The sequence below is a fragment of the Muscardinus avellanarius genome (genome assembly GCF_963383645.1).
Source record: "Muscardinus avellanarius genome assembly, chromosome: 3".
Taxonomy (NCBI): Eukaryota; Metazoa; Chordata; class Mammalia; order Rodentia; family Gliridae; genus Muscardinus; species Muscardinus avellanarius.
In genome coordinates this window covers 112,743,508-112,761,609 of record NC_137788.1, presented here as the reverse complement: position 1 = coordinate 112,761,609, position 18,102 = coordinate 112,743,508, and the positions used below count along the sequence as shown (strand labels likewise).

Genomic DNA, 18,102 nt, shown 5'->3' with positions numbered 1-18,102 from the left:
AGCTCAAAGGTAGCATGCCCTTGAGTTCAATCTCTAGTACCACAAAATAAAATAAAAGCCAGGCATGGCGGTGTATGCTTATAATTCCAGAATTTGGGAGTCTGAGACAGGAGGATGGTGGTTTGCGGCCAGCCTCAGCTACTTAGTGAGGCCTTTTGCAACTCGGTGAGACCCTGTTTTAAAATAAAAAATAAAAAATAAAAAATACAGTTAGGGGCATAACTCGGGGGTGGAATGCCCCTGGGTTCCAACCCCACCACTAAATAAATAATTAATTAATAAAAAATAAGGCTGGGGTCATAGCTTGGAGGTAGAATGCTTCTTGGGTCCCATCCCTGGTACCTCAAAAATAAAAAATAAGTGCCATCCTAGCCTGGTATAGTGACTCACACCTGTAACCCTAGTACTTGGGAGGCTGAGACAGGAGAATCACAGGTTTGAAGACAGCCTTGGCAATTTATTGAGGCCCTCCTCAATTTGGTGAGACCCTGTTTCAAAATAAAATAGGGTTGGGGGTTTAACTTGGTGGTAGAATGCCCTTGGGTTCAATCCCTAGTAAACACACACACACACACACACACACACACACACACACTCAGCAAGGGGTAAAGTGAAAGTCCTGTTCCTAAAGGTGAATCAAATGTGCTCTGGCCAGGACCCGTGCGGAAGCTCGGCACGGAGCTGGGGAGTTCGTTTGCAGATCCTCAGCCTTCGTTCTGGGACGGAGGTGGCGGTCTGTAGGCCTCAGCCAGCTGGGGCATGGTGATGACAGCCAGGACAGGACAGGTGGCATGGTTCATTCCTCAGGGTAAAGTTCGGGTAGGGATGGTCACAAAAACAGCGTGCAAGTCATGCTGTGAACTGCCTGCCGGGACTCCAGGATGCCGGGACTCCAGGAGGACCTAGCTCATGGTTCCTATAGCAGGGGGATGTTGAAGAAACTTCTCCAAGAAAGCATTGGATGCCAGGCAGAGGAGCTGGGGGCCAGATGTATGTGTCCAGTCTACCATTACCCAGAACATGGGAGAATCAGTGTCCTGGTTATAGGGAGGCCAGGCCAGAGGGGCAAGCATGAAGAGGTGTGGGACCTCGGTGAGAGGGAAGAGGCAGGACGAGACATCTGTGCTTCTGGTTTTGTGCGCTGGGGTAAGTTGAGGAGTCTGTTTCTCATTAAGCACATTGGAGGTTTTCATCACTTACAGGAAAACCACCCGCTTATCTGAAATCTGACCTACTTTGGGTTGGAGCCAGACAGGGCTCCTGCATCCCATGGGGCATTCGGCCTGTAGTTGTCCAAATCCGTGCATCCAGCCAGCCCGGGCCTCGCGCCTGCTGTCTGCACAGGTACGTGGGCCGGGGCTGAGGCCTGCCCCTGTGCTGTGAGGTGGCCCCAGCACGGCCCGGACACCTGGGTCCCCATGGGTCACATGCTCACATGGCCGTGCGGAAGACACAGCCTTTCCACCAGGGCTGCCTTCCTCCTGGGATTCAGTAGTTGAGCTTTCTTATTCCAGGGACTGCACCGTGATACAGCAGGAAGGGCTCTGGGCAGGCAGGGAGAGTCCCAGTGTCTTCTAGGGCTGGGCAGAGTTAGGCTAGGACCTCTTTTTTTCTTCTTTTTGTGGCACTGGGGACTGAACCCAGGCAGCTTACTACCTCTGAGCTACACCCCCAGCCCTATTTTTGATTTTTAAAAAAAAATTTTTGGTGGTAGTGGGGTTTCTGGAAGCCCTTCTACCTCCGGGCTACTCTCCCAGACCTATTTTTATATTTTTATTTGGAAACAGGGTCTCTTGAGCAAGCGAGGCTGGCTTCGAACCTGCGTAATCCTCCTGTCTCCATCTCACAAGGGTGGGGATTACAAGCGTGCGCCACCATGCCTGGCCTATTTTTGATTATTTTGAAGCAGGATCTCACTGAGTTGCAAAGGGCTTCAATAAGTAGCTGAGGCTGTCCACAAACCACGATCCTCCTGGCTCAGCCTCTGGAATGCTGGGATTACAAGCGTGCGCCACCACGCCTGGCTAGGCTAGGGATCTTGAAGGCAGAAGCCCACCTCCTATAGTTCTCAAGAAGTCTTAGCCACATTTTACATTTTTATTCTTTGGTACTGGGGATTGAACAGGGGTGGGAGGAAGAAGGTGTGATGGCTTTGGTCAGAAATGGACCCATGAAGGCCCGGGGGGTATGGGAGGAAGCAGGGCAAAGCCCAGTCAAACAGCGTCACTGAGCAGAGGATGCTAGAGGTCCACGGGATTCAAACTCCAGACAGCAAAGCTGTCATAATGCGGACTTTCCAGGGACTCCCCGTTGCCCCTGGGGCCTCGCTAAGCAGCTGAAGCTGTTCGTGAACTGTGATCCTCCAGTCTCGGCTTCCTGAATACTGGTATTACAAGCGTGCGCCACCATGCCTGGCTGATTTTTTAAATTATTATTTGTTTTAACTTTTTATTTTTTGCAGTCTGGAGATGGAACCCAGGGCCATTCTACCTCCAAGCGACACCCCCAGTCCTAGTTTTTATTCTTTACTTTAAAACAGGGTCTCACTGAGTTGCAAAGGGCCTAAGTAGCTGAGGCTGTCTGCGAACTGCAATCTTCCTGCCTCAGCCTTCTGAATGCTAGGATTGCAAGTGTGTGTGTGCCACCATGACCAGCGCTATTTTTTTTTTTTTTTTTTTTGGTGGTACTGGGGTTCCCGGAAGCCTTTCTACCTCCAGGCTACACTCCCAGACCTATTTTTACATTTTTATTTGGAAACAGGGTCTCCTAAGCCAGCGCCCGCGGCTGGCTTCGAACCTGCGCGATCCTCCTGTCTCAGCCTCCCAAGCGCGGGGATTACAAGCGTGCGCCACCACGCCCGGCGACCAGCGCTATTTTTAATTCTTTATTTTGAAACATGGTCTAAGTTGCAGAGGACCTCACTAATTAGCTGAGGCTGAGAACCTGGATTCTCCTGTCTCAGCCTCCCAAGTACTAGGATTACAAGCGTGCACCACCACGCCCAGCTATTTATCATTTATTTATTTATTTATTATTTATTTATTTATTTGCAGTAGTGGGGATGAAACCCAGGGGCATTCTACCTCCGAGCTACACCCCCAGCCCTATTTTTTATTCTTTATTTTGAAATAGGCTCTCACTAAATTGCAAAGGGCTTCACTAAGTAGTAGCTGAGGCTGTCCTCGAACTGCAATCCTCCTGTTTCAGCTGGGATTATAAGCGTACACAATGCCCAGCTTTTAGTTTTTACTTTAAAAGAGGCAGGGTCTTGTTAAGTTGCAGAGGGCCTCACTAAGTTGTTGAAGCTGACCTCCAACAAAGGTACTGGAATTACAAGCGTGCCTCACCACGCCCATCTCTATTTTTTTTTTAATTTGGAAACAGTCTCACAATATTGCTGAGAGCCTCACTAAGTTGCCAAGGCTAGCTTTGAACTCACAATCTTCCTGTGTCAGCTTCCCAAGTACTTACAGGTGTGCACCACCATGCCCAGATCTATTTTCTTTCTTTCTTTCTTTCTTTCTTTCTTTCTTTCTTTCTTTCTTTCTTTCTTTTTCTTTTTTTTTTTTTTTGCGGGTCTGGAGATGGAACCCAGGGGCATTCGACCTCCAAGCTACACCCCCTGCCCTATTTTTTATTCTTTATTTTGAAACCAGGTCTCACTGAGTTGCAGAGGGCCTCACTAAGTAGCTGAGGTTGTCCGTGAACCGAGATCCTCCGGTCTCAGCCTCCCGAATGCTGGGATTACAAGCGTGCGCTACCATGCCCGGCTCCCAGATCTATTTTCTGACTTCCTGATCCTGTCTTTCTACACAAGCCATTGTTTACCTCTTCTCCCTGCACCAGGTGGCTTTTTCTTCTTCTTTTTTTTTTTTTGCAGTACTGGAGATGGAACCCAGGGACATTCAACCTCTGAACCACTCCCCCAGCCCTATTTTTTATTCTTTATTTTGAGACCGGGTCTCACTGAGTTGCAAAGGACCTCACTAAGTAGCTGAGGCTGTCTGAGAACCGCGATCCTCCTGTCTCAGCCTCCCGAATGCTGGGATGATAAGTGTGCGCCACCACGCCTGGCGCCAGGTGACTTCTTAAGTCTAACCTGAGACCTCTCGGGCACCATCAGCTCCTCCGGATCTCAGCAGAGCTCTCTGCTCCCCACTCTCTCCTTGCTTCCTTCCTGCTCAGGAGGGGCTTAGCCCTCCACAGGAAGGAAGTGGAACCCCGACTCTGTTGACTCAGCATCCTTGAGCGGATTCACACTGGAGTGGAAATGAGAGTCAGCCTGTCCCTGGAGCTGGTGCAGGGCCCACGCTGGGGGCAGCGTGGTGGTCCCTTGCCCAGGCCTGGGGAACCTGGCTTGAGGGAAGGGGCTGCAGGACACTGGCTGTGTCTCAGGCAGGTCCAGGGCCCCCTGACAGGAAGCAGGACGGAACCAGAGGGGCCGTGCAGAACCCAGCCCCAGCGGCTCCAGGGGCAGGCATACAAAATAAAGCCATGGGCCAGTTTTTCCAGCTAGGAGGAGTCCTAGTGGGGAGCCCTGAAGTGAATGGGCCTGAGCAGAGGAGGGGGGCCTAATAGAGGGGCAGGGGAGGGTACGGGGTCCCGAGCAAGGCAAGGGCCTGATCCCAAGAGAGTTCTGGGCGTCCATCCTGTAAGCTCACACACGGCCGTATAAAGCACCCTCCTGCCCAGTCCTGTGCTTGGCGGGGCCTGGGGAGAGGTGAAGGGGCTACCTACCCCTCTATTGCTGTCCTTCCTGCCTTCTTTCTTCCTGGCACCCCCTCCAGGGAAGGCAGCCACTCTGCCCCTCACTGCCTAAACCCTTCCCAGCTAAGGAAGGCACACTGCAGGAGAGCTTGCTGACGCTGGCCCTGGGGTCTCCTGGCCCCCGGCAGCAGATCTGTGACTCTTGCCCAGGTGTCTTTTAACTCCCCATCCCTCTACTCCCCCATTTCAGTGGCAGTTCAACCACAGTATATGAGAAAGTGGAGGTGGGGAGGGGCAGGCAGAAGGAGCCTGGAGGACCTGGATCCCTATTGGGGGAGGTTGTTGGTGATGATTTATTAGCCAGACAAGAATCAACAAACAAGTCCTAACATCTGTTCTCACCAAAGCACTCCTCAGACAACAGCAGCATTGGCCCAGGGCCCAGGCTGAGGCACAAAGGGCTCAGGAAACCAGACTCCAGGAGAAGAAACCAGGGCGCGGGGACCACGGGGCCCTCCCAGCGCACTCCTCGGCTGTCCCCGGGACTGCCAAGCGCCTGCGTTCCCGGGGACTCTCAGAAGGGGGCTGATGCTGTGTCCCCAAGAGGAGGCAGTGGATTCCACATTTGCTCCTCTGACCTCCACGCTTTTTTTTTCTTCAGTACTGGGGATGGAACCCAGGGGCATTCTACCTCTGACTTACACCCCCAGCTCTATTTTTTATTCTTTATTTTGAAACAGGGTTTCACTGAGTTGCAAAGGCACTCACTAAGCAGCTGAGGCTGGCCACAAACCATGATCCTCCTGTCTCAGCCTCCCGAATGCTGGGATTACAAGCGTGCGTCACCACACCCGGCTCCACACTTCTCATTTTGAGGGACAGACCTGTCCAGGGGGGCTAAGCTGGGATCCAGAGAAGGAACCCAGCACCCAGGCCCTCGCGCAGCAGAACTCCAGAAAGTAGCCAGGCTTCCTGTCTGAGGAATCTTCTGTTTCCTGTGGAGAAGTTAGAGGGTATGGGGTAAGGAACAGCACAGAACAGGGGACTCAGGAAGGCTGGGTTTCAGTCCTCGACCTTGGGCGATTCATTACCCCTCTCTGGTTTTGTTTCCTTATCTGAGTAGTGAAAGAGTTGGACTCCATCCCTCCATCCATAAAGGCTAATGAAATGCTGCTCCCGTTGCCGCCCGCGCCAGTGGCAGACATCACTAATCAATCACCATGCTCTTTTCTGCTGAGTTCAGGTGTGACCTTAGCATCCTTTCCAGCACAGCACTCTAGGCAGCCACGACCAATGGATTGGAGTTGGCATGCAAGATGACACCTCTTTGCCATTCTTGCAACAGATGAGGGCCGAGGCCCTTTCCAGCCCTGACCACCTGGGTTGGGCCTGACTCATTTCCTGAGAAGGGCACCCACGTGTCTGGTCCTGGAGCCTCAAGTTATCTACCCCCCCAGACCCACCTTCTACTGAGAAGGCCCAAGGGGGAGCCACGCCTGTTGCAGGTGTCTAGACGGGTTGTGGGGGAGGGTGTGCCTCCAGGGGCGTGGGGGCTGGTGGGGCTGGGGAGGGCCTTGTCCAGCCTCAGAGTACAGCTGCGGACCACCAGGATTCTGCAGAGAGAAGGATAGCCCCAGATCACGACTTCTGCCCTCTGTCTCTTGGGCCTCCCTGCAGCTTCAAGGGAAGAAATCTGGTCTTAATAGAGTTAGTCAGCCGGGCGTGGTGGCACACACTTGTCATCCGAGCATTTGGGAGGCTGAGATCATGGTTCACAGAGAGCCTCATTAGTGAGGCCCTTCACAACTCAGTGAGACCCTGTTTCAAAATATAGAATAAAAAATCGGGCTGAGGGTGTTGCTTGGAGGTAGAATGCCCCTGGGTTCCATCCCCAGTACCGCAAAAAAAAAAAAAAAAAAAAAAAAAAAAAAGGTTTGGATAAACACTGGTGGTTAAGGCTAGGACGCAGGGCCTCACATCCTGGTGCCTCAGGACAGAGTAGATTGGAAGTGGCAAGGTTAGTGGCTAGGAGACCAGTTCAGAAGCTCTTGAGAAAGTCCTAATGTCTCAGGATAGGGCCTAGAGGGGGCTTGGGGTGCACTTAGGAAGAGGCCCAGCAGGAATTAGTGGCTTATGAGGGTGGGGTGAAGAGGGACGATATATTGCCATAGCCCTACAATTCTCCTTGGATAACTGGGTGGTTGGAGGGCTGGGGTCAGGACATGGGACACCAAAGGAAGGGGCCTTTAGGGACAAGGGTGAGGAGAGGACCCTCAAGCCGGAGGGGCCCTGGGCCTCTCCCCTGAGCTCACACAGGGCCTGAAGCGCTCCTTAGGATGGAAGGACCAAGAAAGCTGAGGGGAGAGGGCTTCAGGTCCTGTGTGAGCTCAGGGAAGAGAGGACCCCGGGGTGCGGGAGCATCTATAGGGCCTCCGTGGGGCGTGGCCTCAAAGGAGGGGGCGTGGCTTGCCCAAGGTGAGGCAGGTCTAAGAGACCCCCGGGAAAAGATTGGCAGGCAGCCTGCACCATTCTGTCCCTCCCATAGCACCTCTGACCTCCATTCTGACTCAACATCCACTCGGAACGCCTTTTCCAGGCTCAATCCGGGCTGAGGAGTCCTCGGCTGTAGCTTTGCCCACACCCGCATTTACCTGGCCTCCTGGGCCGGGCCTGGAGCGGCACTTCCGGAGGACGGGGTGCCAGGTGGACCCCGGCGCTGACGGCCCTTCCACCTCGGCGTAGACGTTGCTGGGGGCCTCGCCCGGGCTGCCCCGGCCCATGGCGTAGAAGGCTATGGGTTCATCGGGCTCGTGATAGATAGGGTGCGTGGGCTCGGGGGGTGGGGTCGGGCGGGGCCGCCGGGCAGGGCTTGTGTAGACTTCGGGGGGCAGCTGAAGTTTGCGGGGGATGGGGGGCTTGGGTCTGGGCGGCTGGAGGGGAGAAGAGAGAAGAGAGCCGGTGAGATCGGCCTAGGCAAAGCCAAAGCCCAAGGTGTTCCAGCCTGGACTCCATCCCCGCCAGGCCCCGCACCTCTCCCGGGGCCCCTCCCCTTCCTCGGTGGCCCCTCCCCTTCCTCGGTGGTCCCTCCCCTTCCTCGGTGGCCCCGCCCCTCGGTGGCCCCGCCCCCTTGGCCGGGGCTCTCGGCCCTCCTCCTGGCCCTCTGGTCCTGTGTGCACCTCCTTGGACTCCCAGGCCCCTTCTTTGTGTATTAGAGCTGGCCCCTGTTTCATGATTGGGCTGTGCTGGGGGCTTGAGTCCTGCGTTTTACTTCTAGAGTCTGGTTCTTCAGTCCTTAGGGAAAGCCCTGCAGGCTCAGGAGTCTGCCAGGAAAGAAAGAGGTCTGTCTGAGGCACTTGGTGGAGGAGGGCTGGGATGGATGATCTACCAGGATCAAGTGCTGGGCAGGGTGGTGCAAGCTTGTCATTCCAGCACTTGGGAGGCTGAGACAGGAGGCTCACGGTTCGCGGACAGCCTCAGCTACTTAGTGAGGCCCTTTGCATCTCAGTGAGACCCTGTTTCAAAATAAAGAATAAAAAATAGGCTGCGGGTGTAGCTCCCCTAGGTTCAATCCCCAGTAACACACACACACACACACACACACGCACGCACGCAGTACGCACGCACGCATGCACGCAAACACACCTTCTTTTTATGGTACTAGGGGTGGAACCCAGGGGCATTCTACCTCCGAGCTACACCCTCAGTCCCATTTTTTAATTCTTTATTTTGAAACAGGGTCTCACTGCGTTGCAAAGGGCCTCACTAAGTAGCTGAAGCTGTCCACAAACCACAATCCTCCTGTCTCAGCCTCCCAAATGCTGGGATTACAAGCGTGCGCCATTACTATCACACACATCTTTAGCTACAAAATCACCCACAAGCGGATGGATCTCCAGGGCAGCTGTGCCCTTGTTTATTTCTGCAGTTGTGAGAAGCTTAACATCTGAGATAAAAGCTAAGTAATGTAGAGGCAGAGCCAGGTGTGGTGGCTCACCCTTGTCATCCCAGCATTCGGGAGGCTGAGACAGGAGGATCTCAGTTTGTGACAGCCTCAGCTACTTAGTGAGGCCCTTTGCAACTCAGTGAGACTCTGTTTCAAAATAAATAATAAAAAATAGGTCTGGGGGTGTAGCTCGGAGGTAGAATGCCTCTGGGTTCCATCCCCAGTACTGCAAATAAATAAATAAACAAACAAATAAATAAATAAAAATTTTGAGAATTCTTTTTATGCTCCCTCTGCTTCCAGGGCCATAGGGCCTTTCCGTGTTCCTGCAAGCAACTACAGGCTTCCTAGATGCAAATCACAAGTCTTTCTTCTGGTCCCCAGCCCTTTCTCCCTCAGCTTTTGCTTCTTGAATAAAAAGTGGCGATTCCATCAAGTCCTCCAAATAGTGCCTTGGGCGTGCACGTGAATGCCCATCCCCTTCCACAGCAAACCTGGCTCGGGGCCCTTCTCCCACAGCCTTCCTGTCCTTCCCATCTGCCCGCTCTCTCCAGCCTACAGCCACCACCCTCTTTCAGGCCTCGGAATCCCCCAGCCTCCTCTTGCTCTCAGCCCATTCTGCAGTCTCCACCCAAAAAAATCCCCTAGCAAACCTGTAGGATTGCTTCTGGTTCATGTGCAGCCCCAGGATAAACCAAACCCCTGTGACCCGGCTTACACTTTGGTTTTTTAGACCTCTACCTTCAGCCTCTGGTTTCCGCCCGACTCCTAACCCCAAGCTTGCTGATACCCTGCTCCAGGTGCTCGGGGTCTCTGGGTTTCCTGCCTAGTCCTTGCAAAAGACACAATATTCACAGGCATGATCCCTGACCAGCTCCATGAAACTTCATGTCGATCTCTAGTGACCAGCTCCATTAAATCCAGTGGTCAAGATGGGTATGGTGGCGCACGCTTGTAATCCCAAAATGTGGGAGGTTGAGACAGGAGGATCATGGTTCCTGGACAGCCTCAGCTACTTAGTGAGGCCCTTTGCAACTCAGTGAGAGCTTGTTTCAAAATAAAGAATAAAAGCCGGGCGTGGTGGCGCACGCTTGTAATCCCCGCGCTTGGGAGGCAGAGACAGGAGGATCGCGCAGGTTCGAAGCCAGCCACGTGCGCTGGCTTAGGAGACCCTGTTTCCAAATAAAAAAGTATAAAAAATAGGTCTGGGAGTGTAGCCCGGAGGTAGAAGGGCTTCCAGGAACCCCAGTACCACCAAAAAAGAAAGAAAGAAAGAAAGAAAGAAAGAAAGAAAGAAAGAGAGAAAGAAAAAAAATAGGGCTGGGGTGTAGCTCAGAGGTAGAATGCCCCTCGGTTCCATCCCCAGTACTGAAAAACAACAACAATAACAATAACAACAACAACAATAACAACAACAACAACAACAACAACAAAAAATCCAGTGGTCAAGCCAAGCTCACATCTGTTACCCCAGCCCTTTGGAGACAGACAGGAGGATCACAGATTTGAGGCCCTGGCAATTTGGCAAGACCTTCAGCACTTAATGAGATCCTGTTTCAAAATAAAGAATAAAATAGTACTGGAGGTGTAGCTTAGAGGTAGAATGCCTGTAGGATCAACCTCTAATAACACACACACACACATGCACACACTCTCCTGTGGTAAATATTTGTGTGTGTGTGTGTGTGTGTGTGTGTGTGTGTGTGTGTGTGTGGTACTGGGGGTGGAACCCAGGGGCATTCTACCTCCAAGCAATACCCCCAGCCCTATTTTCTTATTCTTTATTTTGAAACAGGGTCTCACTGAGTTGCAGAGGGCCTAAGTAGCTGGGGTTGGCCATGAACCTGCGATCCTCTTGTCTCAGCCTCCCAAGTACTGGGATTACAAGCATACATCACCATGCACAGCTCTTTGTTCTGTATTTTAAAACAAGGTCTCATGCAGGGTATGGTGGCACATGCTTGTAATCCCTGCATTTGGGAGGCTGAGACAAGAGGATGGTGGTTTGTGGGCAGCCTCAGCTACTTAGAGAGGCCCTTCGCAACTCAGTGAGACCCTGTTTCAAAAAATAAAAAGACTAAAAAATAGGACCGGGGGTGTAGCTCAGAGGTACAATGCCCCTGGGTTCCATCCTCAGTATAAAACAAACAAAAATCCACCAACACCAACACCAAAAACAAGGTCTCACTAAGTTGCAGAGGGCCTCACAAGTTGCTGAGGCTGGAGATGAACCTGTGATGCTTCTATCTCAGCCTCCCAAGTACTGGGATGATAGGAATATCTCCTAACTTACAAAGCAATGACTCTAGCCCTGGGGCCTCTGTGCCTGGCCTGGGCCCTCTAGGGCTCCTCCAGCACTCTGAAGATGCACAGGCGAGGGGGCGTGGCTGGTCGTGTTGCGGGTACTGAGGGAGCTGGGTGCTGGGACTCGGCACTGGACGGGAGGGACGCTGGCCTGAGTCCCTGGGGCTCACCTGGCGGGCGAGGGGCTGGGTGAGCATCTCCCGGTAGGGGCCGAGCGGGCGGGTGGTGTAGTGCTGCAGCAGGTCCTGCAGCCGCGCGTGGACGCTGTCCTCGCCCAGGACCACATGGCGTCCGTCCCGGAGCTGGGCCAGCAAGAAATGGCGGCAGCAAGTCCGGCTCCTGGAGGGCGCCATTAGGAATTAGAGTCGCCATTCCCTGTCCCAGGCCGGGGCCTTCAGTGCAGCCGGGAACCCTACTTGCCAGGCTACAGGTTCTCCAACCCTGAGCAGCTAGTGGGCGGAGCCAGGAGGGCCACACTAAGAAGGGGCGTGGTCAATATCGAGTCCCGCCCATCGGCTAACCCGAAGCCCCGCCTCCATGTGTCTTGGCCACTCACCTGTAAGTCAGCACGAAGGTCACGGCGCTCTCGCTGAACCGTACCAAGTAGCATCCCTGAGGCTGGGGCTCCAGCAAGCTCTCGGCCTCTCTGCATGAGGGAGGGAAGTGGTTGGGACCCTACTCCGACTTTTCCAGCCTCGCTTCTACTTGGCTGGCTCGCAGGAGGACCCCCCATCCCCAGGAGCAAGGTGATGGGGAGAGAAAGAGAGAAAGAGAGAGAGAGGGAGAGAAGGAGGAGGAGGAGGAGGAGGAGGAGGAGGAGGAGGAGGAGGAGGAGGAGGAGAGGATTTAGTGCTGACTTTCATCCGCCCAGTCCAGCATCCTCCCCTGGGTTCTAGCAGGCCTCATCCTGGTAGCACAGTCTGGAAGGCTATGGCTGCAGCCACGGGGATGATGATTAGACTTCTAGATCTCAGCAATCACAAGCAGAACAGAAGAGGTGAAGAAAGAGAGAGGAGAAAAGCAGGGTCGGGAAATGGCAGAGAAGAGCTGGGCGTGGTGGCGCACATTTGTAATCCCAGGACTTGGAAGGCTGAGACTGGAGGCTCACAGGTTCGTGACCAGACTCAGCTACTTAATGAGGCCCTCCGCAACTTAGTGAGGTACTATTTCAAAATAAAGACTAAGCCGGACATGGTGGTGCACGCTTGTAATCCCAGTACTTGAAAGGCTGAGACAGGAGGATTGCAGTTTCGCGGCCAGCCTCAGCTACTTAGTGAGGCCCTCTGCAATTTAGTGAGATCCCTTTTCTTTTTATTTTATTTTATTTTATTTTATTTATTTATTTTTTTGGTGGTACTGGGGTTCCTGGAAGCCCTTCTACCTCGGGGCTACACTCCCAGACCTATTTTTACATTTTCATTTTGGAAACAGGGTCTCCTAAGCCAGCGCGCGGCTGGCTTCGAACCTGCGCGATCCTCCTGTCTCCGTCTCCCAAGCGCGGGGATTACAAGCGTGCGCCACCACGCCCGGCTATTTTATTTTATTTTTTATATTTTTTGCAATACTGGGGATGCAAAATACAACGGCATTCTACCTCCGAGCTATACCCCCAGCCCTAATTTTTATTCTTTATTTTGAAACAGGGTCTCACTGAGTTGCAAAGGGCATCACTAAGTAGCTGAGGCTAGCCAAAAACCACAATCCTTCATTCTCAGACTTCCAAATGCTGCGATTACAACCATGCCCCACCACACCCAGCTAGTGAAATCCTATTTCAAAATAAAGAATAATAAAAAAAAAATAGAAGCCCGGCATGGTATTGCATGCTTGTAATTCCAGGACTCGGGAAGTTGAGAGACAGGAGGATCTGAATTTATTGTCAGCCCCAGCTACTTAGTGAAGCCCTCCGCAACTTAGTAAAACCCTGTTTCAAACATAAAGAATAAGTCGGGCGTGGTGGCACAGGCTTGTAATCCCAGCGCTTGGGAGGCTGAGACAGGAGGATCGCACAGGTTCGAAGCCAGCCTCAGCTACTGAGTGAGGCTCTCAGCAACTTAGTGAGACCCTGTTTCCAAATAAAGTATAAAAAATAGGTCTGGGAGTATAGCCCGGAGGTAGAGAAGCCCCTGGGTTCCACCCCAGTACCACAAAAATAAATAAATAAACAAATAACATGAATAAAATATTGGGCTGGAGGTGTAGCTTGGAGGTAGAATGCCCCTGCGTTCAATCCCCAGTACCAAAACCAAAGAGATAGATAGAGAGAGAGAGAGAGAGAGAGAGAGAAAGAAACAAGCAGAAAATATGAAGACTGGGCTACAGAGACAGAGGATGTGGGAGCCTGGAGAAGGAAAACTGAGGCTGGACTGTGGCCTCTGCAGTGACGAAGGCCTGGGAAGTCTAGGAGCTGGAGTAGAGCTTCAGTCTTCTTTAGTATGTGTGTGTGAGGTACTGGGGATGGAACCCAGGGACATTCTACCTCCGAGCTACACCCACCCCCCAGTCCTAATTTTTATTAAGGGCCTAAATAGCTGAGTCTGTCCGCAAACAGCGATCTTCCTGTCTCAGCCTCCTAAATGTGGGGATTACAAGTGTGCACCACCGCGCCCAGCTCCCCAGCCCTTTTTCTTTTTTCTTTTTTTTTTGGTGGCACTGGAGTTCCTGGAAACCCTTCTACCTCCGGGCTACACTCCCAGACCTATTTTACACTTTTTTATTTGGAAACAGGGTCTCTTAAGCCAGCGCGGCTGGCTTCGAACCTGCGTGATCCTCCTGTCTCCGCCTCCCAAGCGCGGGGATTACAAGCATGCGCCACCATGCCCGGCTTCCCAGCCGTTTTTAATTTTATTTTTATACATAGTCTTGCCAAGTTACCCAATCTGGCCTCCAACATCCTGGTCGTCTGGCCTCAGCCTCTGCAGTAGCTGAGATCACGGGCCTGTGCCACATGCCAGGCCTCAGTCGACTTCTGCCTGGCGGCAGGACCCGGGACCTGGCCCTGCGGCTCTCTGGGCCTGTTTCTTGCTCCGTGACTCACCTCCGGGTGATGAAGCCGTGAAACCAGGCTGGGGCTGCCCCGTGCTGCAAGAGCCCTTGGGCCTGGGTCTTCTGGAACCACGCTCGGGTCTCTGCTTGCAGGGACAGGCCACCTTCTTCTGCAGGGACCTCTTCAGCCCTCTCAGCCTCTGGGATGGACGCTGCCCCCAGGGCCAGGGGAGACGCCTGCGGAGGGGAAGAGTTCAAGGAGGCAGGCGGCGCCATGATGAGTGGGCACTTTCTCATCTGTACCAGCCCCTCCGTCTATTTTGGGGTAGAACTGCCCAGAAAGCCCTTCCCAAGGTTACATCTTCAATTGCTTCTTCAGCTCCAGCTGTTCGGTTTCCAGAGACCCTCCCCCACTTCCCCCGAGTCTGAGTCTCTGACCTAGTAGTAATAACTGGTAAATGGAGGAGAGACGAGGGGAGGTCTTCCAGATGGGCAGAACGGGCATCCTGGCCTGGGGGAGGAGGGAGCCCCGGGGAAGTCGCCCCAGGAGCCTGATGAGCGGGTGCTTCCTGACCATAGCAGGGCTGAGCAGGTTCCAAGAGAGCTGCCCGCTGACTGGGTGGGTGAGAAGGGCCAAGAAGGGTCTGGGAGACGCAGGGCAGAGGAAGGCACAGATGCCTGCTTGGGGGCTCAGCGCTCTGTGCTCCGGCACCTGCGGGCTGTCTGAGCAATGGCGGGGGCCACTCAGCCCCAGGAGAAAGGATTCCTCAGCTCCCTTCCTGCCTCTGTCTGCAGCCCCAGGCCATCGAGTCCTGCTTTCTTTTCTTTCCATTATCCTTTTTTTTTTTGTACCAAGGATGATACCCAGCCGGGCGTGGTGGTGCGCACTTGTCATCCCAGCATTCGGGAGGCTGAGACAGGAGGATCGCGGTTCGGGGACAGCCTCAGATACTTAGTGAGGTCCTTTGCAACTCAATGAGACCCTGTTTCAAAATAAAGAATAAAAAATAGGGCTGGATGGAGTTCGGAGGTAGCATGCCCCTGGGCTCCATCCCCAGTACCGCACACACACAAAGATAAAACCCAAGAAGCACTCTATGACTGAGTTGCATCTCTAGCCCCCTTTTTTCTTTCTCCTCTCCTTCTTCTCCTTCTCCTTCTTTTCTCCTTTTCCCTCCTCCTGCTCCTATTATGGTGCTGGGGATTGAACCCAGGGACATTCTATCTCCGAGCTATACCCCTAGCCCCATTTTATTTTTGTATTTTGAAACAGGGTCTCACTAGGTGGCTGAGAGTCTCACCAACTTGCTGACGCTGGCCTCAAACCTGGAATCCTCTTGTTTCAGCCTCCCAAGTACTGGGCTTACAGGCATGGGCCACCGCACGGGCCCTCCTTTCTCTATTGATGACCTTTGTTCTTAGGTACATCCTCACACAGTGTGGCAGCAGATGAGGGAGCCACACTCCCCCCCCCCCACACACACACACTCTACTCACCACAGTGTGGACAGCTGGGCCCCCAGGGCTGGGCTGGGGCTCCGGGGGAAAGCCCAGGCCCTGGCAGCTCCTGCGGGTCAAGTTCATGATCTGGAAGGTGCTGAAGGTTGGGGCGGGGGCTTTGTGACTTCCTGTTAGCACAAAGAGGGCTTCTGGGTTTCTCAACGACTGCCCCTCTCTCTGCTTGCCCCTCCTCTGGCAAGCCTCCGACCAGGGACAGGGAGACAGCGGGTGCGGGGTGGACTTCATGGACGGTGAGCCGGTGAGCCGAGGTGTGCCAGAGGGCCGATGCAATGTGGCCGGGCTTTGTCAGGGAGATGGCTGCCAGGAAGGGAGCCTGGGGTTGGACTGGCTGGCCTTCCTTTTTTTTTTTTTTTTAGTCTTTATTTGAAAACAGGGTCTCACCGAGTTGCAAAAGGCCTCAGTAAGTAGTTGAGGCTGTCCTCGAAGCACGATTTCAGCCTCCTAAATGCTGGGATTACAAGCATGCACCCCCATACCTGGCTTCCATCCACATTCCTGAACCCAACACTTACCCTGAGGGCTAATCCAGGTCAGAGGCGGCTCCATGGGGGCACCTGGGAAGGCCCCCAGGGCAGGCTGTGGTTGATGCTCTTAAAAGGTGCGCACCCTCAGGGCTTCATCTCCCTCCTACCCCAGCCCGGGACAGGAAGTGTGGCTTCACCGCAGCCTTACAGCCGGCAGAAGACCCACGTCATGGAAAGCCATAGACAGCCGTCCCACACCCGGAAACTAGACAGCTGAGGGCGGCGGCGGGTAACTGTACCATTCTGTGTTTAGGTGTTTGAAAGTCCTTCCTGCTATCTGCCCTCCGTCAGTGCTGATTCTTTCTCTGCCTCCTCACCCTACACAAGCTCTCTAGGGTCCCCAGGGCTTCTCAGACACCCATGCTCAAGATTAGGCTTTGCAGCCGGGCGTGACAGTGCACACTTGTCATCTCAGTACTTAGGAGGCTGAGAAAAGAGGATCTGGGTTCAAGGACAGCCTCAGCTGCTTAGTGAGGCCCTTTGCAACTCAGTGAGACCCTGTTTTAAAATAAAGAATAAAAAATAGAGCTGGGGGTGGAGCTCAGTTGTAGAATGCCCCTGGTTCTATCCCCAGTACCGCAAAAAAAAAAAAAAAAAAAAGTACACTTTGAGGAGACATGAGAGGGGCAGGTGGCCACAGGAAGGATGTGGGTCAAACTTCTGAAGGATGTTTTGAGGTCATCTGGAGTCTGTGGGCAAGGGGTTGGGGGAGGGGCCTGGCCTCCCTCCTCCAGTGGATGATGGAGCTGGATGAGTGTGCGCTGCACCTGTGTAGGGGGCTAGGCTGTCACTGAGCTGAATTGAGAAGAATAAACATGGCTGAAGAGGAATTGAGGCAAGGTGTTTCTAGAAGAGGGCTCTGGCGCTGCGTGGTGAGGCTGAGCCAGGGACCAGCTGTGGAACCATGTTACCCTTGGCTACTGCTTCAAACCAAGCTGCCAAGAGCAGGAGCGGTTGTGTGCAGGCTCAGCCCTCTTCTTCCTTTTTTATTTTTGTTCTAGGGATGGGGCATTCTGCCTCTGAGCTCACCATGGCCCCTTCTTTTCTTTCTTTCCTTCCCTCCTCCTCCTCCTCCTCCTCCTCCTCCTCCTCCTCCTCCTCCTCCTCCTTCTTCTTCTTCTTCTTCTTCTTCTTCTTCTTCTTCTTCTTCTTCTTCTTCTTCTTCTTCTTCTTCTTCCCCTGTTTCCAAATAATAAATAAGCTGGGTGTGGTGGCACACACGTGTAATCCCGATATTTGGGAGGCTGAGATAGGAGGATTGCGGTTCACAGATAGCCTCAGCTACTTAGTGAGGCCTTTTGCAAATTGGTGAGACCCTGTTTCCAAATAAAGAATAAAATATAGGGCTGGGTGTGTTGCTCAGAGGTAGAATGCCTCCAGGTTCCATCCACAGTACCAAAAAGGAAAGAAAGAAATAGATAAAGAAAGGCTAAAAAATAGGGCTGGGGGTGTAGCTCAAAGGTAGAATGCCTCTGGGTTCCATCCCCAGTACTGCAAAGGAAAAAAAAAATGTGGCTGGGAGTGTAGCTTGAAGGTAGAATGCCCTTGGGTGGTTCGATCACACACACACACACACACACACACACACACACTCTCTCTCTCTCTCTCTCTCTCTCTCTCTCTCTCTCTCTCTCTCTCTCTCTCCCTCTGAGCTACACACATGCTCTTTAGCTCTGACCTTGCCCTATGCCCGTCATTCTCTGGTCTGGCTGCTTTCCTCTGTCCAGGGTCCTGACCAATGGCTGGCTCTTTGCTCTTCCCGTAGTCCGTGCATACCTTTACTCTGGATGACAGCTCCCTGCATACAGGATGGAGGAGCCAATGCTTGCATCTCTAATTCCTAGGGGACCCCCCTTTACCTCGCTCCTTCCAGCCGCCCTGAGTGGGGCCACACTGCTTGTAGCGACAACATATCCTGCAGGCACATCTGTCAGTTGCTTATATGTAGCCAGCCCCTGAGGATGTACATGTGGGTTAAAGAAGGAACAGTGGAGCCGGGCATAGAGGCACATGCTTGTAATCCCAGTGTTCAGGAGGCTGAGACAGGAAGATCATGGTTTGTGGACAGCCGCAGCTACTTAGTGAGGTCCTTTGCAACTCAGTGAGACCCAGTTTCAA

General features: G+C 53.2%; 1 protein-coding gene across 1 annotated transcript; it reads right to left on the bottom strand.

Moving 5' to 3' along the window:
• Positions 1-6,173: 6,173 nt before the first annotated feature.
• Positions 6,174-16,006, bottom strand: SH2D2A (SH2 domain containing 2A; the record flags this gene model as incomplete). Its single annotated transcript, XM_080691565.1, has 8 exons — positions 6,174-6,320; positions 7,359-7,646; positions 7,884-8,027; positions 11,125-11,293; positions 11,511-11,600; positions 13,992-14,164; positions 15,437-15,567; positions 15,973-16,006. The coding sequence occupies 8 exons, from the start codon at positions 16,004-16,006 to the stop codon at positions 6,174-6,176; spliced, it is 1,176 nt and encodes a 391-aa protein (XP_080547691.1).
• Positions 16,007-18,102: the final 2,096 nt, after the last annotated feature.